The sequence below is a fragment of the Nipponia nippon genome, unplaced genomic scaffold (genome assembly GCF_047370975.1).
Source record: "Nipponia nippon isolate SJK-2023a ecotype South Korea unplaced genomic scaffold, ASM4737097v1 scaffold_3, whole genome shotgun sequence".
Classification (NCBI taxonomy): domain Eukaryota; kingdom Metazoa; phylum Chordata; class Aves; order Pelecaniformes; family Threskiornithidae; genus Nipponia; species Nipponia nippon.
In genome coordinates, this window is record NW_028262347.1 from 34,817,774 (window position 1) to 34,834,943 (window position 17,170).

The 17,170-nt window shown below is 42.5% G+C and overlaps 1 protein-coding gene across 2 annotated transcripts in view; it reads right to left on the reverse strand.

Annotated features, from left to right (window-relative positions):
* The window catches only part of SLC38A1 (solute carrier family 38 member 1), a 42,036-nt gene that overhangs the window by 14,232 nt on the left and 10,634 nt on the right, over positions 1 to 17,170 (reverse strand). For both annotated transcript variants that reach the window (XR_015706572.1, XM_087766424.1), the window contains exons 3-10: positions 11,154 to 11,229; positions 10,466 to 10,581; positions 5,375 to 5,448; positions 3,631 to 3,723; positions 3,233 to 3,314; positions 1,959 to 2,041; positions 997 to 1,055; positions 745 to 870 (exon numbers count right to left, since the gene is read on the reverse strand). Coding sequence is in view for 1 of the 2 variants with exons in the window: in XM_087766424.1 (XP_087622550.1) it covers positions 745 to 870; positions 997 to 1,055; positions 1,959 to 2,041; positions 3,233 to 3,314; positions 3,631 to 3,723; positions 5,375 to 5,448; positions 10,466 to 10,581; positions 11,154 to 11,229 (709 nt within the window). In the remaining variant the exon portion in view is untranslated. The remainder of the gene's footprint in view (positions 1 to 744; positions 871 to 996; positions 1,056 to 1,958; positions 2,042 to 3,232; positions 3,315 to 3,630; positions 3,724 to 5,374; positions 5,449 to 10,465; positions 10,582 to 11,153; positions 11,230 to 17,170) is intronic.

The window sequence follows — 17,170 nt, forward strand, 5'->3', positions numbered from 1 at the left end:
GCTGAAGCTGGTAGGATGAATTAAAAAAAAATTAATTTTTGCACGCTTATGCGCATTCCCTGTGAATGCGACTGTGATAGCCTGAGGACCCTGCCCTGCTGGACAAGGTGCTGTTTAATGAGCACTGTGCCCCAGCACAGCTGACAGGAGCAATCCTCCTGCTACAGCCAGTTGCTCTTTCGCATTCACTTGGCACAACTTTTCCTGCAGCTGTGTGGCGATGGAGGAAAGCATCCAGCTGAAAGGCAATCAAATTTTTGCTGGATTAGCTTTCAACTGTATCCTTTTCCCGATCCAGTTCATCATATGGCTACAGAAACACATATCCTGTCACAAAGAAGTGGTTTGTGTGCAGAAGGACAGAGGGACTACTTCTGGGCTTTGGATGCAGGAATGGTTTACTCAGCCTCTGCTGAACTACAGCCTAAAGGCACAGTTGCAGCACGGACAGTAAGAAGTAGTGGAAAAGAAAACTCTGCCAAAGAAAGCGTTTGTGGTCCGGTGGTAGCTCGGGCTCACAGCCTTAGCACATCTACTACCGGGGCAGAGCAAGACCGCAAGGAGGTACATTCAACACGGCATCTCCATAAGACTGGGCAAGGAGACCCATTCTGCGTTCACCATTGGAGTGCGAGTGGAAGCATGGAGAGTCAGGCCCTACGTGGTCCTGATCGGATTAAGAACACGGGGTGTAGGTGCATATAGTATGTGAATTAAAAATAAGTATTATAAAAAGAAACATACCTTGGAATTAAAGATAACATACTTTGGCTTACACATAAGTTCATGTGCTGAGCTATTTGGTAGGATAGATGATGTTGTATTTAGCTCCGATCCGCCACAGGAAATTTGAAACTTCTTGTAAATAACCTAGAATGAGAGCAGAAGACAGCTAACTGCTAAAAATAATAATAAAAAGCAAATTAAAACATCAGAGAAATTGTGAATATCCTACCAAGTGGACCTCATCCAACAAAGAAAGCAAGCTGAACTTACCACTATCAGGAAAAATACCATGCAGCTTAATGAAAATCCACTGGTATAGCCAAGATACCCTGAAAGAAATCAAAAGGAAATCTCATACAAAATAATTTTGTTAGCCATATCTTGGTTTTTACTTCTTTTTGCTGCTTCATGAAAGGTTTAAATGTATTACACATTTAATATGTATCGTGAGCTTCCAGGTAGGACAAAAGCCTGTCCTGTTGGTGTGGGAGTCTCCTATGTCACAAGCCTCCTGGCTTTCAGACAGACCTGAGCTTTGCTCTGACCGGTCTGACTTCCCAAGGGTCACCTTTACGGCAGTTTAACTAATTTGACTTTTGAAAGAGGCTGTAATAATTGAAACAAACCTGAAAATGTGCAATTGGAATCAGAACACGACCCAGATTCCCTGATATGAGCCATGTCAGCTGAGTATGGGTTATTTCTCAAAAGGAAGATCCCAGCAGGATTTCAGCGCCAAAACTTGTTACATGTTTTTAAAAAATACATTGTGTACCTATTGACATCTCTGTGGACTCAAACACATTTGAAAACGCAATCGTTACATCTTACTTCGAAGTCCAATACCTCCAATTAACCTCACCACTAAAAATCTCGATGCTGGTAGAATAAGTTATTTTTTGTAATCTCACAGTTTGTGAACTTAGTTTTACAGGCTACACACAAAATAGAATTGCCTTATGAAATGAAGACCCTTTTAACTATAATTTTTTAAATCAATTTCCACAATTGTGTGGATAAAGCTGGTTTACACTGAGTTCAACCACTGTGACAATTCAGGCCTACTTGTTCCAGGATGCTCAAAACACAGCTTATTCCTGGACCAGGGAGGCTGCTTAGATTACAGCGACAGCACTTTTTTTTTTTATTATAGTTGAGTTGCCAGCATGGCCGTCAGTGGCATGATGTCTGGGCTCCTTTATTTTAGTTCCACAATGACATTTGCATCTTACCTAAGTTCTTCAGGAGACATAAAGGAAGGATTATACCAAACGTCACTGTGACAACAAGAATCCGCCCATCCACGTACCATGCCCTGTATAAAACATTAAAAAAACCCCACCATGAGTACACCTTAAACCCTCTCTGGTTTTCCTCACACTCAGTCATCCTCTTCGATTGCTGCAGTTACAGAACTATGTTTGGTCTCCTTACCCTACAAGCTCCTACAAAAGGAGAGATAGGGGCCACATCTGAACTTTGTAGGCTCATTAAGCATCCAGCCCCTAAAACATGGCACTGCTCTGACTCAGATAGCGCAGATTTTCCTAGTCACTAGAAAAAATATCACTCTACTGCTGGGATCAGTGAGTAGGACTGAGAGGCAGAATAACACCCTCCGTAACCTGATAGAAGCCACCCTGCCAGGACGAGGAAAGATCATGCAAAGGGCCACACACAGAGCACAGTGGGGCAGGGTGGGCACCACGATTCATTTACTAAATCACCCGGGCACATGCCTGGAGCGGCAAACCAGGCTCCTGTGGGCTGGCATGCACTAGCCAGCCCAAGGCTGTATCTCCTTCTAGCAAAGTGCTTTGAATCCTGCTGGAAAGCCAGAAAGGGGAGAAGGGAGAGCGCTAGTGACGTTCTGTATGACCTATTTCCACTGCTCAGTCTGATTTAGTATGAAAGCCTGAGGAATGGGATCTCTACCTTCTTCTCGTGCACTACAGCACACCATATAACCCAGCGCAAAGGATATTTACCACTATAAAGAAATACCACCCCTCTATTAAAGAGGCTGGTAAATGTCAAGGAGTGATAAGTAGCAGAGATCTAAGTACAATGTTCTGCTATTGCCATATGCTAGTATCGAAGAATTTCATACCATAGACAGTGCTTCAGGGGCAAAATCCTGTAAGATGCTAAGAATGCTGGGAAATACATAGTATCTTAAACTTGCATTGTTCCCAATATTGAAGTGTTGCCTAACACTATAAAAGATTGGATCCTGTGATAAGAGGTTTGTATAAATCATGATTCTGCATGAAAATTCTGGTGTGTGAAGAGAGTAACTGCTGATGACTTAACCTTTCATTTCCTATCAGTCTTTTCCTTTCCAAAGTTATCTTGGCTTTTATTAAGGCCCTGAGATATTCCTGTGAAAATCTACTTTGACAAACCTAGAGTATCCAATACTTAAGAGCTTTTATAAACATATGCTTAAACATATCTACATAACGTTAAATTCTATAATCTAATCATCAAAATGAATTCAACTTACGAAAAAGATTCTTCTTTTCCCATTAGAAACTTTATGGCAGAAGGCAGCTCGTTTTTGACTATGAAAAGATAGCTCAACATTGCTGGAAGAAGAAGAAAGTCAGTTTAGAAAATGGATAATATATTTCATGGAATAAGTACAGAGAAGCATCCTGAACCTTTTCCCACATCAGCCTCCGATGATAGAAGACCCCAAACTCTAACTGGCTGTAAACTACTGATTATTCAGTAATACAGCATTTTTAAAGGGCTGCATGCAAAGTGTGAGCCACAGCTATATTGAGGAGCATGAAGATCCCAAGATCCCACTGAGAGAAGGAGGAACCTGACTGATTGGTAGCCCTAACATTACTGAGATGTTCCTGGGTTTAGTTTTTCAATACCCCTCATCTCCTTTACCTCCAACGTTCTGGAGAGATGTAGATCCAAAGACAATCATTTTCCCTGGGGTACCGAAGACCTGCTCACCCAGCTTTTCATACACCATGCAGCCTGTGTGGAAAAAAACGAGGAGAAAGGTAACAAATACACCAGCGAAAGCTGTTAAGTTGAAACACTTATGATTCCTTTTCAGCTAACCACCCATCGGTGCAGCCATATCTGCCCTTCGCAAGTAAATAGAGAGCTCTCTTGTAATTACTAGGGCTGAAACTTATGTAGGAATGTTTTCTTGACGTCTATAAATGTTATCGTTGGCTACCAGTCACTTTTGAAATTGAAGCTCTTAACGAGGCTGTTACACCCCCCTTAATGAGTCTGTCTATACCCCTAGTGACATGTTAAGTTCTGGTATCCCCATCCTGGCGTATTAGGTTTGTGCCTGCAATGAGAGTGACGTACAAAGCCTCCTCTCCACACACAACTCGGTACAGCAGGATCCACAAGTCAGCACTGGCAGCCTGGCCACAGCAGACACACTACTGCGATTCTGCAATTTTGCTTGCTTTGACCAAACGATCCAAATGAGGGCAGCCACTGTTTTACAGCATGATTTACAATTTCTAATGACGAAGCCTTAACTTGTGAATTCTCAGTGTGTTATGGTTTTGGTAAAAGCAGGGAAAGGTGTAAATTATAACTAAAACTTCTTTTTAAATATCTGTCAAGCTTGAGAAACTCCTCTATTAATTGGTTTGTGTTTCTGTTAAGTGTTTTTTTCCTTGGCTGTGGTTTAGCCTGAGAAAAAGACTGGACATTGTGAAGATGGTGAGATACATGAGAATAGAAAGAGAAATATTGCATATGTTACACTGTACAGATAATTTTTAAAATGCATCCCATTGTTTGGTTTTCTCTCTATTTCCTTGTAGCTGTCATTTCTGCTTTGAAGCTTGTATAAACAATAAGTTTGAGCTTAAATGTTAACAGCAACATAGAAACGAGGGCTTAGATTTTGGGAACTAACAGGGCACAAATGTGTCCACAATTAAACATACATACGTAATTTAAATAGGCAGTTGCTCCCATTATACATGCTATAATAGTAACTCATGTGTGTCCAAATACATATTGAAATATTACAGTGTTCTTGTGCACAGATAATTTTTAAAATCTGGCTTCAGAGATTGTTACCCAAGTAAAGAGTCTCTTGGACTTCAGACCACAGTGACATTGAACACTGTAGATAACTTCTAATTTCTGTGTTTAGAATATATTTTGCTTACAGATACACTTCTCTCTGTGGAGGAACTGTTCCCTTTTATTTTCTTATAGGAAAGCTACTACTACACCACAAAGGCTATCAGTAATTTCACACTAACCATTAAGGACAAACTGTATTTCCAGGTAAGCTTTACCATAGGCAAAGATTCATTATATCTCATTTGCGATTGGGTTTGTAATGCAAAGAAACTATGTGAGCTGTTCCTTCTAGCTCACTGAAGACAACATTTCACGGTAGCAGAATTCACCCTTTGTTGTAAGTTTTTCTCTTTATAGTGATGGTCAGATGCTGTTCTCCATTGCCATGACATTAATTCTTGTTAATTCTGGGCTTCTGACCCAAAATGTGTTAGGCCTTTCTATTGTGTCAGCAAAGTGATAGAAACTCCCTCTCACACAAAGCACCTGGCCTTATTTGAGCACTTTTCACCTCTTGTTCTTTACAATTCTAGTGAAATGGTATAATAACATCTTAAATTACCTGTCTCCTTTGAACACACCAACAGGAGATATATTGAATAAATAGACAGCAGCGTCACTGAAACCAAAAGCAGCCTACAAAAGAATGGAAAATAAAGCTTACTGTAAGAGCTGAGCTCTACCATTGCAGTATTTCACATCAGGTCGTATTTCCATTGACTCTGAGATAATTTTTATACTCTTCTGGCACTGCAAAAAGCCCTAGAAATACATGTGATTCACATGCTTTTTGCAGTGCTACCACACCACCGTGGAGGTAGAAAGCCCTGCATGCAGAGGGATTCAACCAAGTAAAACCTAGCAGAGCTGCAGAGTGCAGCCTGTTAGTGAGTTACAGCCCCCCAAATTGAAAGAAGCAGGAATAAAGATGTCTTTTCAGGTAGGAATTAATATTTAATCAGAGCAGGGATGAGCCAGGCATGTCCCTCACCACCCACTCTAAAGCTTTTTTTCTGGAAGCAGAGTAAAAATGTCAAAGAGAAGTCCTCTATTTAAAGACTTCCATACCAAATGGAAGCATCTTAGCATCTTTTCCCAGGACATGTTTCATGTGCTACCAAAGGGGTGCCCAAATGGCTTTTTATGTGCCTCCCAGTGCCCAAGGAGGGGGAAGCGGAGAGAAGTTAATGCTCGACTGGCTTCTCTTGGGAATAAAGGCAGAACCCAAATGCTTATACTTTGTCCAGGTGGGGACTGGTGTTCCCTCACTGATGTAAGTCCTCGTCTGCCATGATCCATAATTTGACTTCACGTAGAAGAATTGCAGGAAGTAATGACCAAACTGTTTGTGTAGGGAACTTGCTGGCACAAATGATAATTAGTCAGTGCTGGGGGCTAAGTGCATAAAAACACATTTGCTCATTGCTCTGTGTCTTTAAGCCAAGCACCATGTGTGCCTTCCCCTCCAACACCCTGACACACAAAGACCTGATGATGTTTTCATGATGTGTGTGAAGAGCATTCAGACACTCTGTTGGCAATTCCTCCCTTTATTATGACAACCACCCTCAGGACACTGAGGAAAACAAGCCTAAAATTTAACAGAAAACAAGCTGCTGCCATAGATAGGCAGCAACACATCTTTTTCATAGGAATACATAGAAAGAACAGGCTGAGAAGCTTCCTCCCCTCACTTTTTTATTATTTGAGACTAGAAATACTTTAGTGCCAAATAATGACCCACAAGTTTCTTGGGGCGAGAGAAGCAGGGAGAAACATAAAGAGGCGATAGGAGGAACTGCTCTTTTGCCGACAAAGTATGATGTCTGACAAAAACAACACACTCCTTGTACAGCCCAAAGGGTGTTCCTCCTCGAGGAGGTGGAGAAGGGAAGGGAGATTGTACTGGCTGAGCTCACTCTGCTCCATTTTTTACAGATTTGCTAAGCCCTGCTCCTGCCCTCGTTCCCTGCAGAGACGCTACGCCCCTGTCTGCCTGGAGGCATGGTGCTCACAGCCCCCTGCGCTCTGCTGCTGGGCTGACTCACTCCCAGCCCCAAATGGCTCCTGCTCCACATGCCAGCATCAAGTCTATTTTAATATTAAAAGCTCCCGTTTTTCAGGCACTGAGCTCATGGAGTCTTTGCAGCGGTAAAAATAACACTCCCAAGCAGCCAGGTATTTATCTGATCTGTTGTCCTTAGCTCCCCATAGGGTTTTCTTACAGAGACACTTGGCATTTTCATTAGCGCTGTATGAAAAACTTGTTTGTGTTAGGACTGTGGTATGGACAGGGATATTCACGCCAGAACCACCCCTTGGAAAGGAATGAAAATGTCCATGCCACTCGCTCTGCACAAATTCAAAACAGAAGCAGGGGAGCTTGCACTGCAGTCCCAAAAGCACTCCCCTACTTTTTATTTTGCCTGCTTTTAAAGAAGTGCTGGCAGCTATGTGAGCAACCGGCACATGCAAAAGTCACCTCCCCCCAACAAATCCAGAATAAACAGTGTAGGGCAGGGGACTGATACAGTGCTTGGAAGAACAAGCTGTTTCTGCAATGCCGCTGCTGTTTGGTCCCAGCTGCCACACTACCAGGTCAGCTGAAACATGTGCTGTCCCCAGCCCTCTGTGGAGTCCTGGGCTTTGGGGGCAGAAGACGTGTGAGGCTCATGCAGTCACCTGCCTTATTGCACAGAACAGCTCTGAACCCTCACAAGGTATCAGGTGCAGAACAGCACGGCAGGGCATGGGGTTCGCCACCGTACGGCCTCCCAGAGGGCCGGTCTGCCAGCCTGCCCTAAACCTCCGGAGGAGTTAGGCTGCAGCTTCGTGACTGCTTCCAGTTTACCCTAGCAGTGTGGCTGCAGAAAGCAGCGTGAAACTTCAGTTGTAGTCTCATACTATACCTCATCTAACAAGCCCTGTGCATCAGCAGGGTTTTTCAGATCACATGCAGTGCCGGGCTAAATGCGGCTGAAGGCACCTTGCACTTGGCTGGCTCCTGTGTCTCTGCAACACAACCCATCACTCTGGTGCTGGGTGTCCAGGATGAAACCACAAGAAGGGTGAGCTAGCAATGAGTGCTCCTGCCTTCCCTAGGTGGCCTGGCCCATCTCTTACTTCCCAAACCTTTTGTGCCATCTTTCTGTAGCAAGGTTTTCTGCCCTTTTGCATGCAGGAAAGGATGCTCTTCTTTGGTCTAGGCTGTGGTTATCAACAATACTGGGATTAAGTTCCTCTGAGTTCCTTCCTCAGTTGTTTTGCCTAAAAAGCATGACACTTTGCTACGGCACTAAGTTATGCAAATAGGCTGTAAGAGTATATACTCATTGCCATGTTTATTTTGCATGCCTTATGCCAAGAATATAGGATCTGAACTGATCCAGGTGTGCATGGCAGTGCACACTTCACACTGCAGGAGCATAAAAGGTGTGAGAGTGGAAATCAGGCTGGGTCTGCTTTGTTAGCTTGTTTGATAATTTTTCCACCTCTGCTTTCTACTTTTCAGAGATGGTGCATGCCAATACAACCTAGAAACTTTCCAGAACTGTGCTACTCAAAAGCAATGAATTTAAGTGCTTTCTCATGTGCAAAAAGCAACGCAAGTATTGCTAGGACTCTATCTTTAATCACTTGTAAAGCAGAAATGGTTCTAAGATCTACCTGTGATAGCGACAGCAGAACTAAACATTTATGGGAAAAATGCACTGAATGAGAGTGTAAGAAAAAAATCTAACACTAATGGACTAGGTTTAACTCTGAGATTACTGCATGATAAAAGAACATGTAAAGCAGTTCAACTTTCAGGCATAACTACAGACACCACATTCGGATCCTATACCTCCAGGCTTCAAATGTGAAAGCTCTGCTAACCTGGCCAGGTAGATCCTGCTGGCTTCCTTACCTCTGATCTCAGTGGGCTGGTCTATCTCCAGGCCAACAGATCTAAAGGCATTATAAAGCCAGCAAAAACAATCATCCATTTTTAAATACACACAGTTAATTCTGTAGAGAATAATGCTGTTATTTACTGTATAAAATCTCTGCCTTCAGGGTTGGCAGTTTTTCATACAACACGGTGCTACAGATCTACACGCTCACTACTCGGGCCAAGATGAGCCCAGTCACCATCACACGTTGTTAAAAGTTTCTCTGATGGTCACTGGTCTGATCTACTTCACTTAAAAGAAACTGCCTTCTTATATCCTTTAGAGCAAACACATTTTACATTTCACTTAGCTCTCATGAAAAACTGCTGAAATAATGAGAAGAGGATGAGATTATAGAAAACTAAAGCAGTAAAGAGAAATTGAGGGTGCTCCTTGGCTGAGACACTATTATCACAGAAGAGGTGTAGGGTGAAGAGAGGTAACTTTTTTTTTTCTGGTTACAGCAGTGTTTGCCACCACCAGTCTGTGCCCTCAGCGGTGTGCTTGTCAGAGGACGGGTGGAGTATCACATACAGGTTAAACTGCTGGCTAAAAAAAGCAGCAAAAATGAAATAAACTCAGTTCCTCTGCATGAAAAAGACCTAGATTAGAGTCCAGCTACTTTGTATCCTAGCTTAGTGACAACACAGTTACGAGACTTTGTACATTCTTAATGTAAATGGATTAACTCCTTGGATTATTCCTAGATTTTACCCAATCACAGCAAATTGTAAGTTAGCAGCATCGATGTAGTTATCCTGGCACAAAACCTCAGAGCAGATGGCTATACATACCATTTTGGCCATCTACTCTGCAATACACAGGGCTCATATTATATATTTCCCCAAAACCTAAGAAATAACAAAAGTTCTAGATTTTTAGATTTGACATTCAAGAAATGACACCTCTTTACAGTAATCTGTAGACTCAATAATAGTGTTGAACAGTTCTCAAAGATTGTAAATTATTGTATTTCTTCCCTCAATGAACATTTATCACCGAAATCTGCACATAATTCCCAACTGATTTCTTAACAATCACTTTTCACAATGAAATGTCTCATACTGCGATCCAGAATAACACAGAATAACACTGTGTCTTACTCATTCACTGGCACTGTTTCATTTTTAAACTATAAAATTCTCCTTTACAAAATGCCTCTTTTTTGCTGGAGTTAAGTACTCTACCTCAACTCTTTTTTCATACTAAAATCTTGGCTATATTTATGTTGGCTCTCAAGGACTCTCACATAAGAAACTGAAGAAACTGTGGGAGTGAGATGAAAATATTATATGTAACATATAAAGGAATATAAATATTCTTTTTCTTGGTTAAAAAAAAAAAGTAGTTATTGCACCATGCTTTGATGAAAGCTCTGGAGATCCTGTGACACAAGTAAGAACTAGGTACTATCCCACTGCAGCTATTACTACTGAATATTTCTGATGTATGTGGAGCTTGTGGACCATAGGAAAAATCTCTGGCTAGGCTCAGGTCAGTAGTAAATAACATGGACTTAATTTGCTCTAGCATAGTGGCTTTTCCCCCAGAAAAATTTGACTGAAAAAAAATGTCTGAAACTTGTAGCTAACATTTTCAGGCTTGAATGCTGTACTTGATTACAGATGGACTATAAATCCCTCCGCTTGCTGGCAGTGCACCCATTCTCTAAACACAGTGAAACTGCATGGGGATCAGCTACTCACCACGCGAATACTTACAGAAAAAGGAGAATTCCCGTGTTGGCCAAGGCAAAAGCGAGACCCAGAATCCCACTGCCCATAATCGCATTGCTGAGGTTGAAGACGGACATCCCCAGCGAAGTAGTTCCTGGGATCTGGAGAAGTGAAGACAGACGTGTTAGCAACAGGTTGGAACGGAGCAGGGAAATGCATCTTTGCTTCAAACTCCACATTTTGCAATACATCAGATATAAGTAACTACTGCTATGGAAATGACTTAATAAAAATCGGTTTGAAAGAGGAAAAAGCATCGCTGAACCCCATCACAGCTCCACTCTGATCACTGTCCTATAGATTTTCTAAACTGACGTAAATGGTACAGGCAACACACAACTCATACTACACTTTCAATTTTAAACCCCATCTTTCACTACGCCTGTGAAACATCTTAGGTGCATGGTTTATATATTGTAAGGCCATAAGGAACCGCCAGGACTTCCTGCCTCACACAGGCCAGAGGGATTCCCTTGCCTCAACTCGACCAAAATGCTTGGGTTTTTTGTTTTTTCATTTTTTTAAGTGCTGAGCACAGGCAGCTCCTACCGGAACCTGAATTTCAGTTGTAATTGTGTGTGCCCAGCACTTTTGAAGACCATGTCTAAAGGCCCTTCATATGCACAACATATAGTTCATTTTGACAGGGAAAAGAACAGCAAGAGAGACTTACATATTCATCGCATTTCTTCTTCTCCAGGTGGCTGTTTGTGAGACTTCTTCTGCTTTCTCGATCCGAAATAAACTTGCTGAAAGAAGTCAGAGGATTTATTTCCAGTGTTTAGAAAATGCGAACACATTAATTCCATGAGCAGCATGTGATTACAAAATAGTGAATGTATGAAAACTGTACGTGAAAAGAGGTCAAACTCATAACTATTTAATGAGCCAGATTATGCTTCACTGATACCAGCGTACACTGGGCATCTATAAAGGTAACACTAGCACAAGATCAGAATAAATGTGTATATACAGAATGGTCTTTTAGCAGATTTAGTAAAGAAGCAGCACCAATTTTGTGGACAGGCAAGTAATTTGTTTGCACAGACACTAAGAGGAGATATTTCTCCGGGTGTCCTGCAGAGGTGTGTGTGACTGGTACCCCCTGTTGCCGACCCCTGCTAATGTGGCTAGCATAACGAACGCCATTTTATGAGGGAAGCAGCCATTCTCTGTGACTGAGCGGGTCACGTATTCATTCTCTTTCCCTCATTATCAGGCCCTGAAGGTCCTGTGAACCACGTAGACAAACCAAACAGATTTTTTCTTCCCCTCCCTGTCGGCCTCAAGACTCCTGGGCACCAGGCTGATTACTCCCTTCCTTGCCAGCCTTGAAAAGTCCCAGGGACGCGGCCGACCAGGCGGTAGTGATGACCCCACCACAGCGCAGGGAAGCCTAACAGCACCCAGAGCACTGTCCATAAAATCAAGCAGTTACAAGTCCTAAGCGGGGAACTTGGACTGAAGCTGCTGCTGGACAGTGAGACCCAGGACCCCCGGTGGCCAGGGACACCCCCACCGTCCTCTGCTTCCTCCAAGGACTGAGGGAGTGACTCGTCTTCTTTTATATGATTTTCAAGTCTTAGATTATGGTTGTTATATTGATACAGCAAACCATGTATTAAGATTTGACCCGATCTGCAGAGGGTCCAGATGATTAGAAATTATAAGTTAAGTTGTATTATAAATTCTGTATTATGCTACTTACAGATCATACTACATTGATTCTGCCTGTAGAAATCCTGTGCCATTCTGATCATAAATTCTGTGCTATACTAATCATAATATCCTGTTAAGAAAATAAAGCTTTAATTGTAACTACAATATAGTGCCATCATCGTTCTGTCAAGCATCCCTAAAAGACCCTGTCTGTCCCCTCAATGTCCGGTGACAGCGTGGCACCCTGTGAAACCCTTAATTGTCACCGTAGGGTCGGTCTGGCTGGAGTTAAGAGGAAGAAGAGGTGCTGCATGCAGCCAGCACTGCGTGGACCATCCTGAACCAGGCAACCTGCTCTGCTGGTGCACCATTCTGGGCTACCAGATTTTCATTTAAGTGTCTTTCGAAACTCAATACTGAAATCACCATACTGCAAAATTAAACAGTCCTGTGCAGGGAAACATGGAATAAACAGCTTTTCTTTCTCTGCCTCTTTTACTTATTTTGTGTCCTTGATATATCCACATTTAGGAACTTAACCGTCACCAGAACAAGATTTGCCTCCTGCGGCTGTGTCGGTATCCTTGGGATTTGGATGAGCTGTTATTTCCTCCCAGACCTTCTCTTCAGCAAACATTTTAGTTTGTGTAGAGCATTCTTTCAGCTTTTCATCTTTTGAAGGTTTGTGCACAATTAAGTCCCTGGCATCTTCATTAATCCACAGATGGATTCTTAGGCTGCACTGGCTAATGCATCAGCCATCCTACATGTTATGCACCTAACCAGGGGCTGTCACCAAGTGTCAGAGACCCTTTTTGCCGTAGGTAAATTAAGGTGGCTCTTCTTAAATGTAAACAGACAAAAAACGTGCTGAACACAAAGAGCAGCACCGCTGGTCCTTTCCCACAGCTGGGAACGTCTACTGGCTGGGGATGTATAGTTCAAACTGTGATTCAAGACTGTGCATCATTTGAGTACATCCAAAGGTATTCAGGCTGGTAATAAAACCATGAACGCATAAAGACAGAGCTCTATCAAAGTTCCATGCTTCCGTGGCTGTGGCCTAATTACTAGCAATATATGCTAGCACAGCTTCTAAGTGTATGGCAAAATCACGTAGTCGTAATGCTGCTGACTTGGCTTCCACAGCTGACACACTGGGCCCTGGGTCTTTAACATTTTGTGTACCACATACACATTTTGAGTTTGTCCCTTAAATCCAGGCATAGCTGGCAAAATGTATGTGGTATTTTTGCTGGTTTTGTTGCAACTTTGACTCCTACCCATTGGTCTGCTTTGACTTCCTTTATATTGATAAAAACCAACTATAGGCTTCTCCTATATTTTTTAAACTAACTTCAGCAACTAATTTGCTGCAAAATACAGACACCGAGCCAGGTTTAACAGCCCTAACACAGTTGGAATAGATGGCTGAACCTCCCCCACTGTTTTAAGAAGTGAAAAGCAACCACTTCTAAGATAGACTGATCCAAAATTAACTTTCCTAAGCTCACCGTGTAGGTATTTCATCCTCATGGTATAAAATCTCAACCTGATTCAGAGCGTGTGCTTTTTTTTTTCATGTCTGTTTAAAGCCCATCTCTTGAACGCAGGCAGCAGAGTGTGAACAGTTTGAAAAAGACATTCCAGCTCTCTCGTGAAACACCCCGCAGGCAATTTGTACAGGCAGGAGCACAGAGAAGAGTTTTGTCTCTTTTGGGTTTGTAAGTGCTGCTGGGAACATCTGTGGACTTTGCCTTCTTCTGTCATTTATGGAGATCATGTGTCATTTTAGATTTTGTCAGAGTTATGACAGAAGTAACTAGTCTGCTCCCCTCTCATCCCTCTGCAGCCAGTCCCCCCTTAATAATTACAAAAATAACAAATTTGTAGATACTATTATTATTGCCACCTGGTATTAAAGTTTGATGAAAATTATTGTTAAAGAACTAACACATGATAAAGACAACACTTGAGTAATATTGCTTGAATATAAAGCGACTGTGGGACTTTCCACTGGAATACTTTTGACAGAGTAAACAGCTTCTGCAGAACTGGTATCTTCTGCGGCCAGCAAACACATTTCCTTCTGGATAGCACTTTAAGATAACTAGTCTGATTTGATAAATAGATCCGAAGTACTCTCTTTTGAGTTAGTCCTACATTAGAATGGACTGGGCTTGTTGTCCAGTGTCTCATCTCCTATTATAAGCTGGGATCCTCATCCACCCCACGTTTACCATGTCACACCGCACATTTTTCTCCATTTATGCTGTGTGATGTGTACGGGAGGGCAAAATCAGATGTGGGAATGTGGGCACCGGGCTCCCAGATCACACCTTCTTGAGGTACCTCACTACCTTGAGGTACATACCATTGTGCCCAGCTTTTTTACGGGGGGCTTCCCAGCACCCGCCTCCCAGCCCCAGGACGGCTTGCCCAGAAAGCTCAGCAGCGATGCAGTGGTGGGGATGTGGGGTCCGCCTGATCCCAAGGCTGTGCTGCATTTGCTATTGCAGGCAACTTAACCTGCAAGCCCAGACAAGAATGTTGCCTCGGGACCACGCTCGGTAGGTGGTACAGACGTACCATATGACAGCCTAAGCTTTCCATAAATGGAATGTATTACTGAACTTAAAAAAAAAAAAAAAAAAAAAAGGCAGGGGGAAGGTAAATCCAACGGGTTCAACAGAAACAAATCTTCCCAAGATTTTGCTTTTTATAAACATTTTTTCATTTCAGGGTGATTTTTTCCCCTACAGCATATGAAAGGGAACAAATCTTGGGAATACTGGAATTTCTAGTTAAACCATGACATGCATCTGCTCTGCTTAATAGATGTGCTTAGAGAATGAGCTATTCATTGTCACAGAATGTTGTGTATTTGACCCTTACAGATATGACACGAATGAAGTGAAACGACTGTTTACTCCAGCCTCTCCCAGCCCTCCCCAGGACCAGAGGCCACTGTGGCAGGTGCTGTGGAAATGCGCAGTAGGACCGTCTGTGCCATCAAAGCCTTGTGACTCCCTGACAAGCATGAAATCCATTTGCGCTGTTTGTTGTCTTCATTTCAAGCGCTTTACTCGTAATTAAAAGACATAGCCTGTTCTTATATGTTTCTGCTTTCCTGTTGTGCTTCCTACATCACAGATGATTATGAGCAGCTTATACAAAACTTTTCAGACACATTAATAAAATATCCTGGTCAAAAAATAATCAGCTGATCCTTGCAATGCATGAAGCCTCCTGGTTGACTTGGAAAGAATTTCTTCATCTAATTCTTTTTCTGGTTTGATTTAGTGCAAAGTAGAAACTTAGTCTTATTGATAAAGTGGTTTTAAAAGGACTATGTTTAACTATGGTTTCCAAATTTAATTTATTAAAGGACTTAAATGAGAAATGTTTGATTAAGGTGATATCCCCAAGCTAATCATTTTGGCTAAGCAGAGTTAGCCAAAAAACATTTAGCCATCTCAGATATGTTTAAATGTAATTAAATTAAAGAGATATTTGACAATGCCTTAAACATTTGTTAGGGAAAGCTAGTTTTGCCAAGATGACAGAACTTTATCCTTAGGCAGCTTCTTAAACTGAGCTCTAGCTTGAGCAACGGCAAAGATTTCCAGGGCAGGCAGGAACAAGAAATGCAGAAGAAACCTTGGTCTGGCTTACACTATGAAATTTGGACCAGATCTGGGTATACCTACTAACAACCTTGTTAACTGAACAAGGGGTGCTGATAACTTACTAGTAGCTGTAAACCATGACAGACATTCAGCCAGCAGCTTCCCAAGAGCATCGTCGTAGTTACAGATAAGCAGTAGGTCACCTAAATACTGGTTTACAGTCATGCGCAGAGATGGCACAGTTTTATAGCCAGGATGCATGGTTAAAAGACACCAAATCCATGTCTGGATTTGATGCAAGTCTCTTTATCGACATTCCCAGAAGAAATTCAACATCTGCATACAAAGAAAAACCCCTCCTAATACAGCCCCTTCCAAGCAATGTCCCCTCCCTACATACAACTCCCTACATACAGCCCAGAAAAGGCTGGAAATCCAAAGGAAACTAGAGAATTTTCCGAGATTAAGAAATATTTGGAGTTTACAACCAGACCTGGAATCAGCTTCTCCCTGGTGTACCTTCTCCAAAAGACCCTTAAAAACTCTGCTCTACATTGAGCTTGAAAAATTATGCATTGGGAGAAAAAAAAAGTTTGAAATGAAATACAGAGTGCAAAACCACCAGGTTGAAACAACAAAAAAAAAGTTAGTTGAAAATTACAGATCTAATCTAAAGCTCAAGTGAAATCAACAGAAAAAGTCCCACTGTTTCTGATGGATTTTGGAGTTTCACAAGGCCTTGCACCATGTGCCAGGCAGCACAGAATTACTTCTTCCGCACGCCTGTTAACCTCTTACTCCACAGAGACAGGGCGTTTGCCGAAATAGTCATAGAATGGGAATAACCACATCCTTTCAGGATGCGTTTGGCATGGGATACAGAGCAGGGTCTGCTCGCTGTCTCGTCACCCGTGTCAGCGTGGAGGTGCTTGCACAGGGCAGTGGCCACAGGTGGCTCAGCCACAGCCCCAAGGGACAGCAACGCGGCTGTGCCAGTGCCAACGTGCTGCTGCGCTGGAAGCTGTGGTCAGTGCGAGCTGCCTTGAAACTCTTGTTTTAGACATGGAGGGAAGCATGAACACAGCAGGATATACAGGGAAAAATACTCATGTATGGGATGCATGAGTAAGTAGCTATCCTGCGAGCACCCCAGCAGAGGGATAAGATAACCATAATGGGCTACATCCTACACACAAATGATGCTCTGCAGAGGAAAAGAGTTATCCAGAAGGGAATGGAAAATTGTAGAATATGTTCATCTGCCCTAAGAGCCAGAACAGTAATCAGGAATTCTGTCTCTGAGTTTCTGACGCTCTTTCCTCACCCCACTTTTCTTCTTCCCTTTGCAGGCAGTCTGGATCCGACCCAGAGCTTGCCACACCTACTACGCCCTAACTCCACA